This window comes from Daldinia decipiens (genome assembly GCF_022478715.1).
Source record: "Daldinia decipiens strain CBS 113046 unplaced genomic scaffold F4813scaffold_33, whole genome shotgun sequence".
Classification (NCBI taxonomy): Eukaryota; Fungi; Ascomycota; class Sordariomycetes; order Xylariales; family Hypoxylaceae; genus Daldinia; species Daldinia decipiens.
The window spans coordinates 307,096-317,471 of NW_026054576.1; the positions used below are offsets into that span (position 1 = coordinate 307,096).

The window sequence follows — 10,376 nt, forward strand, 5'->3', positions numbered from 1 at the left end:
CTTTGACAAATGGCAGGTCGATTATGTATGACGAATCTTTACGTCGTTTTCATCTCCCTACGCTCGAATCGTCATGGGCGCTCAGTCAGCACTTGATAGCACAAATTGATATATAGATACATGAATCCTAAGCTATTGCAAATGCTTTCTTTTTACTTATAATCTTGAACAATTAAGCTATGCGTCTTATTAGTTACCCCTATATATATCTTGATTTCCTTTCCTTGGTTTGCCTATAACCTATACGGCTGTGAATTCTTCTTCAAAATGCAGCCTGATATCCCGCAGCGTGAGGCTGTTCACAATTTTCAGGTCGGTACCTGGATAGACAATTAATCGTAATAAGTATTTCCTAACCAAAACCTGCTAGCCTAGCGATGAGTGGAAGCTTGAGCAGGGCCTAGTAGGAGTAGAGTTGCATATGCTTGACCAAACGAAGCATACCGAGGTAAATGGCGATGTTACAGGTTGGGAACGAGCGATCCAGCCAATCCCGAAAAAGTTCGATAGTAAACTAGCTGTCGACGAATTGGTTGGCTGGGATGGGTAAGTTTATAGCCCTTCCAAATCTCAAATCTGGAGAATCAAGTTGTTCTGACTACCTACCTATATAAGCTATGTTGAATGGGAAGATTACCCGGACAAGAAGCGCAGGGCGCATGAGATTCTCGTCTCTCAAACCTTCCCTCCGCCACCCGAATTCCAGTTGGCACCCATTCCTGGTACCAATCCAGTTCTTGAAGGCAAGTTTTGCTCTATCCTCATATACTCTTATCATACTAATACGCTAATGATCTTCGTCTGAGTAGGAATCCGCTGGAAACTATGGCATCGAGCCATTGGCGGCCGTCTAGCAGTAGTTCCAGAAGAATCTTGGGCTATCGTGCTGAAAGAAAAGTCACCGGATATGCTGCATCTCCTCCAGTTCCCTTACAACGGCGAACCACCTAAAAAACTCGTAACTGCCCAGCCGATCACACCGAATCCTCTACACTTTATCCGCAATCACGGTGGCATCCCGTCCATCGACCCGTCCGCGTGGTTTCTCCGTCTAGATGGCCTGGTAAAGACGCCCCAGAAGTTAACGCTGTCGGACCTTCAGGACGAGAGCCGGTTTCCACGCATGGAGAGGTTAGTAACTATTCAGTGCAGCGGTACTCGGCGAATCGAGCAGATAGGCTTGTACGCTGGCGAAGGAGACGAAATGATCAATGCCCCTTGGGCGGAGGGAGCCATCGGGACAGCAAAATACGTGGGAGTGTCACTTAAGAAGGTGATAAAGTATTGCGGCGGGCTTGAAGATGGTGCAAAGCATCTGGAGCTCGTTGGTGCCGATACGTACTTCAAAACGAACGAGGTCATGAACTACGCCATCAGCGTGCCTTATTCCAAGGTTAAATCTCACGAGGTTATGCTCGTCTGGGAAATGAATGGGGAACCTCTTCCCAAGATCCACGGCGCACCAGTCAGAGCAGTAGTGATGGGCTATATAGGTGCTAGGAGTGTCAAGTGGTTATATCGCATAACCGCAATGCCGGAGCCGACGAGAGCCCCGGTGCAGAGCAGAGAGTACCTATACTTCAACCAACAAGTAGGCAAGCATAACCAACGTTGGATCGATGGAATTCAGATACAAGAAATGCCCGTGAGCAGCGCTATCATGTCGCCTTGGAATAAACAGGTCGTACTACACGAGGGGAAAATTGAAGTTAAAGGATGGGCGTACTCAGGGGGTGGCCGTTGGCCCGAGCGAGTCGAGGTCAGCGCCGACGGTGGATTCTCGTGGTATGCTGTACCGACGGAAAATCTAAGCCCTAAGCACAAGTTCGCTTGGCGCATCTGGCACACGTGGTTGCCTTGCGATGTTGAAGGGTGGATAGAGATTGTAGTACGGTGCTGGGATAACAGCCTCAACACTCAACCGACCGAGGTTAGGAATACGTGGAATTGGGGTCTGCATGTGACGAGCAGCGCTCATCGGATCAGAGTATACAGCGTGAACAATACCAAGGAAAAGACAAGAGAGAGGCTAGGAGAATTTGAAAGGCGAGGCATGTCGTTCGTACCTATTACACGACCAACCGAGTTTCCCCATATGACTTGGGAGGAGTATGAGGAGTATTTTAGGGAGAATGGACCTAGAGATGTAGACGAATAGCGTGATTCTAGGTTGCCAACTAGTAGGTGTTGGATATATATATATATATATATATTAGGTACCTATGTAGATGATTAAAGGTCTGATATGGTGGTGAACTTATATATCGTTACTTGAAGAATGACCTTGAGCCCTAGTAATATAATCACTGAATGGGTAAATGGTGGGCACATGACATTGGAATGAAAGCTTGTGATTAGCTGTCGATAAGGAGGCTCATCAGGGGGGATGGGTAACCAAAGAATCTTGGACATCATGATAACTGGTGGATGCCTTGCTGTTTGCTGCGTACCTTAGGTACCTAGGTAGGTAGTTTACCTATAAATCGAGATGGCGTTCCCCAACATAGGTGGTACGTAATGCTAAGTCGTATGAGGGATGGATGGTTAAAGAGCTTGGCACCGGCAACTCTTATTAGAATGGCATCTAACCTAGAGGATACCGGAAGCATACGTGCATATAAGTGAAAGGCTATAGATTTATAATCTCACACACGTGGGGGTTGTTAAATTAAAAATCGTAACGATGCTATTTAGTATAACTCGACATAGGTAGTAGAGAGGAAAGGGACGAACCTTATGCATGCGCCCTGAAGCTTGTGTCGTCGATTCCTCAGCACTGTGAGATTTTTCGCGGGGAGGTTTGTAGGTTGGCAGGTGGGTCAATATGTACCTAAGACATGGACGTAGGTAGGTTAGGTACATACACTATATGTACCTAACCTACCTACAACCTCAACGCGGCATATATGGGGCTACTAAGTGATACATACATTCAGGTACCAACTGTACATGAAGTACCTAACTGAGGAAAGTGCGGTAGGTACATGGATGTATGTATAGTAAAGTACGAAATACATTGACAACAATCGCGCACCCCCCACCTCGAAACATTTGAACATTACTTCATCATAATCCATTTCCAAGTTCGCCTTTCATTTAGTTGCCCTCGGAGTCGGATCATTTATTCTCTTACCTTCTAGTTGGCCAGGACGGCGTAGTGGAAAGCAGGTCTAGCGTGACTATTTTCAATACTCAGTTCAAGAATTAATCTAGCACTCTGATCATTCGTTTTCTTTTCCCGCGAGGGAATAAAGAAGTGGCCGAACCCGAAGCCGTCATTCGCTTCCCAGCTTAGACAATCTCACAAATCTTCCGAAATCCAGAGTCCCAGAGTTCAAGATAGCCCAAGAGTTCCAGCTCTTAGCACATTGAATCTAGCGATTCCGACTCGTCCTAAGGTCTAAGGTCTAAGATCTTCTTGGTCTACGTCTCTAAGCCAAGCTAAAAAGGTAACCAACCAGTCCAGCCCAGTCCAGCCAGCCCTGTGTCTAGAATATATCCTACAATACACACCCGCGCATTCATCTATGCACACATTCCTGGGGCCTCCGTCCAATATCGATGCCTATCTATCATTCATTCGGGATTAAGCCATTGTTTGCTACACCAACGCATAGAGTCGGATTAGTTGTTGAACCCTGGCTCAGTGACGCATCAAGTCTTTGGTATCCTCGAACGGTTTCCGAGTCAATGTTACTGGATACTCTCGAAATCATGCGTTGCTAGTACTACCACTGACGACATCCACCTTTGGCTTGGAAGTAGGCTGACTTTCGTCCTGGTGTCTGTATCTGTGATGGCCGTCAGCCCACAGACCAGTTACCTGCGTATCTCTTTCTGCTTACCATATTTTATCTCTAGAGCCACATCCTAACAGTTCGATAGGATAGTATATGATAAACCCATCCTACTTATTTGCAATCATCAATTGCAATATTAATATACGGACGAAATCTGGCGCGTTTCCAACTTCCTCACTAGTCCAATACTCAACATTCTGTATGCCGATAAACTAAATCCCCGCTGGTCATTTGTGGCCGTAGTCCCTACGCCCCTACGCCCCTCTGCCGATCCCCATCGTGCGAAGATCATCGGACCATATATATTTACACACATTGCATCGTCAGTTGAGGGATTCCGGCGCATCTATAAAAAAAAAGATGGGCAATACACATACGAAAGATGCGAGGGGCGGCACTCGTATGGGAGCTCATGGGACCCGTGGGGATCCTGGTGGAAGTTCTACCGGTGCCGGCTACCATGGAGAGCTTCCTGATCGATCGAGACGTGCTAGTCGACCAGACTTGAGCGGCATAGGCCTATCCTTCGGTGGCTCGTCGAGCTCGCGTCAGCAAGATGCCCCCTTTGAACATCGAGAGACAAAGCAGGAGAAGGAAGCTCGGAGGTTGGAACGAGAACGAGTTGTCCGGATCAAGGAGCGCGAGCGTAGTATGAAAGAGGAAAACGTAGACGGGGGCTACCTGGTGACAATGGGTGTATATACCGCCTCCGAGGACTTTAGCAAGCCCGTAGTACGCCAATTACAGGTGAGCGATGTTGTTCCTACCGGCCGGCTCGGGTCAATTTCCAGTCTCCAGCTAATCTAGTACCGAATGTGACAGATCGAGAGGAAGATAGCGCCGTTTTGGCGTGGACTGGATGATTTTAAGGAGAACTGGGCCGAACACCAGATAATCGCCGCAGCTCGCGGTCTCGAGATCCCTCCCGCTGACGAAGTCCCCGAGCACCTCATCCCGCAGCCTAGGTCACCAGATTCCCCCGGTACTTCAACACAGAACCTTACCGTTCCGATGGGCCCTCGGACCCTTTCAATCGCCTCTGACAACCCTGGTTCAAACCCGGGCTCAGCTTTGCCTTCTCCTACATCCCCCAGTATCCCGAGAACTAACTCGCCCTTCAAGCCTCATAAAAAATCTCTGGCAGCAGCTCTTAACATATCTCGAAATAGTTCACATACGGATATTATTACACCACGCGAGATTAATTTACCCCACGACCCATTCGTCAACGGTCAGGCCCTAGAGGTCTTTCTGTACAAGGAGGGAATTGAGTGCCCCCTCTGTCTTATGTACTATCCCCCGTACCTCAACCGCACTCGCTGCTGCTGCCAAATTATTTGCAGCGAATGTTTCGTTCAGATTAAACGTCCCGATCCGCATCTTCCCGAGCACCACGCCGACGAAGAAGGAGGTCAGGCGCCGCCTAACCCCGAGGAGCATGAAGGCGAGCTTATCATGGAGCCGGCCAGATGTCCGTACTGTACCCAGACGGAGTTTGGCGTGACATACGAGCCTCCCCCTTTCCGCCGCGGATTAACGTATGCATTCAACAATACTACACTGGGTGCTATGAGCACGGCTATGTCATCTTCGAGTTCTCTCAATTCAAGCCTTTCGCCACCGGTGACTACATCTGCCAATGCTAGCCGCCGGCGAACGCAGAGTGTTTCTGCCAACGCGCCGGGAGTTATCACTACTGACCGCATCCGGCCCGACTGGTCTACGAAACTAGCTGCGGCTCGTGCGCAACAACGTCGGAGGGCAGCAGCTGCAGATGCTCTACACCACGCTGCTTTTGTAATGGGAAATCAAGAACCCCGTACGATCTTCGGTCGGTCATCTCGCTTTAGCCGTAGGAATGCAGGGAACAATCGGGGGAACGAGAGTCCAGGCAATAATTCCAACCTCCAACCAAACGATGGCGGGGCTGATGTTCCCTCGGGTCCTGAACCAGGGCCTCGCACTCTCTCAAGCCGGGCTGCCCCGAACCGAGAACGGATAGATGCCGCACACCTCGAAAACCTAATGATGGCGGAGGCAATAAGGTTAAGCCTAGCGGACGAGGAGGAGCGACGAAAGAAAGCAGATAAAGAAGCCCGTAAAGAAGCAAAAAAGCGAGAGAAGGAGGAACGCAAGTCTGCGAAAAAGAAGGGGGAGGTGTACGGAGGCGGTGGTAGTAGTGCGAGCGCGAGCTCTCTTAGTCTGGGATTCGGGCGAAAGCGAGGTAATAGTGCTGCCAGTAACTTGCGCACGGAAACCAGCGTAGCTTCTCAAGCTACTAGCGGAGCTACGAGCCCAGTCTTCAACCCTGGTTTGACTTCGCCGGCTAGCAGCAAAGGGAAAGCAGTCGATCGTAGTGAAAATGAAGATGGTCAATCAAGCGGTTCTGGCGTCGCGTCTCTACCGATTCCCGTTCCTTCGCAGCCTCCCCGAGGATCGTCTCATCTTCGTCAGATGAGCAACGCCAGCTCTGTCAGCTCTAGTGGGGTTGAAAGTACACCGGCTAGTTATACAGGTATGCATCTCAATACCGACGGCGAAGATCCCCGATCCAGCGGCCTTAGTTTAGCTGCGCGCAGTGAGGAGGGCGATAACGCAAACTCGGAACCCATGTTCAACTTTAGAAGCTTAGCGGAGATGGTTGGTGTTCCCCTAGATGGCGAGGCCCAGTCACCCGGAAGCGAAGAAGCGAGCCCGGGAAGTAAATCAGCGGAGGCCGAAGAAGCTCACGGCCAACATATAGAACATGTCGCAGACCATCCGGTCAAAGAGGGAGGAGAGAAGAAAGAAAGTTTACCCATACTTGATACCCTCCAAAGCAACCAGAACGCGGAAGGAGAGAAAGGAGAATCTACTGCTCCGCCGCAACTGATGATCACCCCGGAGACCCCAGCGCGTGCTGGCGATGACGACCGGGATTCTAAGCAAATCGGACACGTTACAATGGCGGATAAGCCGCAAGAGGTCGCACGATAGAAAATGTTTTTTTTTCGCCATCATTAAATTCTCGCTGCAGGGGCGGTTTCCGGTCAGGGTGATAAATGGGACTGAAGATCATGAATATCTGCATTAACGGGGAGGCAGGCACTGTTGACTTTCTCTAGTTCGGAGTTGAGGATTGTATCATAGATGGTTGACATTCACAAGCGATATAAGTTAATTCCCCGGAGCCAGATCGATGAAGTACAAGGGGGCTTAATCCCTCAGTCTAAGTAACCCAGCGCAACTCTGTTTACTCCTATGTACTAGGCCTCGTTGCAAATGATAGTCGACATCGCCATAGCATGTAGTGGCAACTCTGGCTATACTGACCTAGAAAAGCTAACTTAGATGTAAGAAGTGAATAGAATCACTCGTCGTAAATGGGAGTCATTTGACCACTACGCAGGTAACTACCTGGTAGTCAACTTTACCTAGGTAGCATTGTGTGTAATAGTACCTAAGGCGTTCAACATATGGAAGCACTTGGGTAGAACTACAATCATCACTTGTGTTATAATGCGTGTTTATAGCGCTATTAGAGTTATATCATGTTAACCCCGCGCGGATTTCCGTGTCGAAAGATTTTCGTGCATTATGATAAGAGGTAGGTATATTTGTATGGTTACCTCCTAAATAACGGATAACGGTAACTCCTCAATGTTCACACTCACATTAGATTTGGCGGCATACTTGACAAGAATCCCGTCGTTGGGCGTAACACCGATATCAGCAGGCTTTCTCGCATTGACGAACCCAGGCTCGGGACTGGTCCAGCTGTAGTCCTTCCACTGGCCTAGGACTGCCCACATCTTTTCTACTATCCCTTGTATCTTCTGACGACGATCCAAGCTCCATTGCCTTTGTTTCAACTGTTCGATATCAGAAGTCTCCGGCTCGAGACCCTCTACTACGCTCTGGAATACACGGCATGTTTCTTCTAGTTCAGGGATGCTCGAGATGCCCATGACGCTTACGCCGACTCGGTCCCCAGCCGATAGCTTTCGTGTATGGCTACCTCTAGATGCGCCGATTCTTGACCAGTTGTCCAATGCCCACCGGATAGCGACAACCTCCAATTTCTCATCCGCATCTGCCGCGATAGATACCAAATCCTGACATGCTTTTCTCAATCCCTCCGGACTCGGATGCCACGAGGCTAAGGGTCCGGTAGCTGCGCCTCTCGTAGTTAACAGGCCCATATTAAGCATGCTGGCATTGAGGACGACGTCGACTCCCGCACTCTCGAACCGAGCCATAGCGGAAGTACCCAATGTTGTATTCTGTATGGTATAATGGCCATAGCTCAATATAGCATCGAGAGGCTCTCCCGTCTCAAGGAGAATCATCTCAGCGAGGGCGCACAGCTTCTCGACGGGGTAACCGCTGATGCCAACGTAGCGAACGATGCCCTCAGCGCGTAAACGACGCAGCTCGCGCACGGCGGCTAGCACCTCAGGGGGTGAGACGAACTCGACATCATGCATATAAACCAAGTCCAGATAAGTGGTGTGCAGACGCTCTAGACTTCGCAGCACCGAGTACCGGACCCAGGCGGGGCTATAGTCGAAGACGTCAGAGGCGATGCGGCCGGCTTTAGTAACGAGGAAGTAAGAGGAGCGAGGATATGCCGTGGCGACGGAGGGATGAGCTAGTGCATCACCCAATATCAACTCGGATGGCCCATAGTACGGTGACGTATCGAAAGCGCGGACGCCGAGGTCGAGCGCACGCGAAACAATAGAGATAGCTGGTAGATCGTAGGGGTTTGGAACGTATTGCGTGTTGAAGGTAGCGGTGCCCAGGACTAGAGGAGGGATGGAATCGTGGAGGGGCCGGCGCGGCGGGTTAGAGACCGGGGGGAGGGAACCCATTATGAAAGTGCGGTCTCTCTCTCTCTCTCTCTCTCTGCTTGTCTAGAGTAATATGTATGTTATGATTTATATTATAATGTATATAGTATACGGACAATGAGGCTACGTAGGCGAAGAACGAGGGGTATGAGTTGGTGATGGACGAATGTAAGGAGATATTGGATATTAGATATTCGATATTAGGGGGGACTGTTCGACTCTATAGTAGACAATACCTCAAGATTAGAAATAGAATCGAGGGATTTTCAGGGTCCCGCAGGTGAAAGTGGGGGATGAACTAGACTATAAAGATTACCTGTAGACTAGACAGACTAGACTATATTATAAAAGGCAAGAGGTTGACTTGGTTATTTGAGTGTGGTTGTACGTGTAATCCTATCGGTCATCATCATCGTCATCATCTTGGTTGTCTTGGAAATAAAACTCTTCCAAAAGCCATCCTAAAAGCCATCCTGCGAGAGGGACAATGTTGGACCATTTACGAACGAGACCGGCTGGAAGTCAAGATGGAATTTTGCTTATTCTGCAAGCGGTCCAAGACGGGAGAGGTGCTAATGCTGCATAAATTTACACTTACAAATGTATAGATGTAATACCGAACTTCCATGTCTCACATGAACGGAAATCGGTACGGAAATCGATATATGTTAGAGTCAGTCTTTCCGATCAAAGCCGATCCGATAGGAAAGCAGATATCGGAAAATCTAGAATATCAAAGGGTATCTAGGTAGGTAATGCAAGATAAGACAGAATACTTCGTAGAATCACGTCATCCAGTTCAAATCCGCTTTAATCTGCATGCGGTTAACTATGTGGCGCCGCTACTATGCTACTGCGCTACTGCGGTACCTACCGAGACGAGAACAGTTCGAGCGCAGCCACTTCTTGGAGCTGGGGATAATCATGTGATTATACATCTCTTAGGAGATAGGAGATAAGCCGAAATATCCTGAGAGCTTTATCTGTTTGTAGAGCTCTGAGGACGCCATCAGTATACATAGGTACGGATTGCATTTCCTCCTGGATTATGAAATCATAAACAAGCGAAAGTCTATAGAGACTGAGAAACGAGATATATGAGCCTGTAATACGTACTTATTATCATTTCATTATTATTATTTATTATAATAAATGTGACCAAGTAAATCAGACTTATACGAATACTTATGACTTAACACGTGCACTTATAATATCAAAATCCTAAAAGCTTATATTTAATACAAGTAACTTCTTATACTGTAAACAAAGTGGCCCACAAACCATGCCTCTTCACATGTTCGAGTTGTTTAGGAGTAAGCTTCAGCTCTCCGGGGATCCTCCGGCACGATCGTCTCTACTATATAAGCTGAACTCATTGGAATGCCGGACTGGCTGATATTGCCTCGGGTCAATAGATGGCGCCATGGCAGATCGGCAGCATAAACCTTGCCTTTCTCGGCACGCTTAGTATAAGAAGACTCATCTCGACAAATTGGCGCGATACATATGCGCCGTGGCTCGTTTAACCGCCTCGACCTAGTACTCGGCGTTACTCGCTGCATCTACCAGGGGTTTCGTAACCTAACCTAGACGATACCTTCACGTATAATTTTAACTTGCCTTTTGATCGTGTTCGATTAGGTTCCGCTTTCAGCCCTTCCTATATTGGATACGACCTAAGCTTTGTAGTAGATTGACACTTAACATACTATTTATTACCAGGACCGGTAGCGTTTACCGGTCT

The 10,376-nt window shown here is 48.5% G+C and overlaps 3 protein-coding genes across 3 annotated transcripts; 2 read left to right on the forward strand and 1 right to left on the reverse strand.

Moving 5' to 3' along the window:
- The first annotated feature begins 103 nt into the window (after window positions 1–103).
- Window positions 104–2,705, forward strand: F4813DRAFT_369045 (molybdopterin binding oxidoreductase). The gene is made up of 4 exons (XM_049244390.1): window positions 104–312; window positions 371–546; window positions 616–743; window positions 810–2,705. The coding sequence occupies exons 1-4, from the start codon at window positions 268–270 to the stop codon at window positions 2,156–2,158; spliced, it is 1,698 nt and encodes a 565-aa protein (XP_049096934.1). The 5' UTR covers window positions 104–267; the 3' UTR covers window positions 2,159–2,705.
- A 1,238-nt stretch (window positions 2,706–3,943) lies between these two features.
- On the forward strand, window positions 3,944–7,094 carry F4813DRAFT_193050 (uncharacterized protein). The gene is made up of 2 exons (XM_049239458.1): window positions 3,944–4,547; window positions 4,623–7,094. Exons 1-2 carry the CDS (start codon window positions 4,161–4,163, stop codon window positions 6,774–6,776), a joined length of 2,541 nt encoding a protein of 846 aa, XP_049096935.1. The 5' UTR covers window positions 3,944–4,160; the 3' UTR covers window positions 6,777–7,094.
- F4813DRAFT_193046 (Aldo/keto reductase) lies at window positions 7,095–9,394 on the reverse strand. The gene has a single exon (XM_049239457.1). It carries the CDS (start codon window positions 8,651–8,653, stop codon window positions 7,412–7,414), a length of 1,242 nt encoding a protein of 413 aa, XP_049096936.1. The 5' UTR covers window positions 8,654–9,394; the 3' UTR covers window positions 7,095–7,411.
- Window positions 9,395–10,376: the final 982 nt, after the last annotated feature.

What these genes read in the sequence shown, in the direction of transcription:
- F4813DRAFT_369045 (XM_049244390.1), top strand. Translation starts at nt 268, where the DNA reads ATGCAGCCTGATATCCCGCAGCGTGAGGCTGTTCACAATTTTCAG. An exon ending in AGGCTGTTCACAATTTTCAG is followed by an intron (nt 313 to 370) that starts GTCGGTACCTGG and finishes AAAACCTGCTAG; the next exon opens with CCTAGCGATGAGTGGAAGCT. An exon ending in TACCAATCCAGTTCTTGAAG is followed by an intron (nt 744 to 809) that starts GCAAGTTTTGCT and finishes TCGTCTGAGTAG; the next exon opens with GAATCCGCTGGAAACTATGG.
- F4813DRAFT_193050 (XM_049239458.1), top strand. Translation starts at nt 4,161, where the DNA reads ATGGGCAATACACATACGAAAGATGCGAGGGGCGGCACTCGTATGGGA. An exon ending in CCGTAGTACGCCAATTACAG is followed by an intron (nt 4,548 to 4,622) that starts GTGAGCGATGTT and finishes CGAATGTGACAG; the next exon opens with ATCGAGAGGAAGATAGCGCC.
- F4813DRAFT_193046 (XM_049239457.1), bottom strand. Translation starts at nt 8,653, where the DNA reads ATGGGTTCCCTCCCCCCGGTCTCTAACCCGCCGCGCCGGCCCCTCCAC.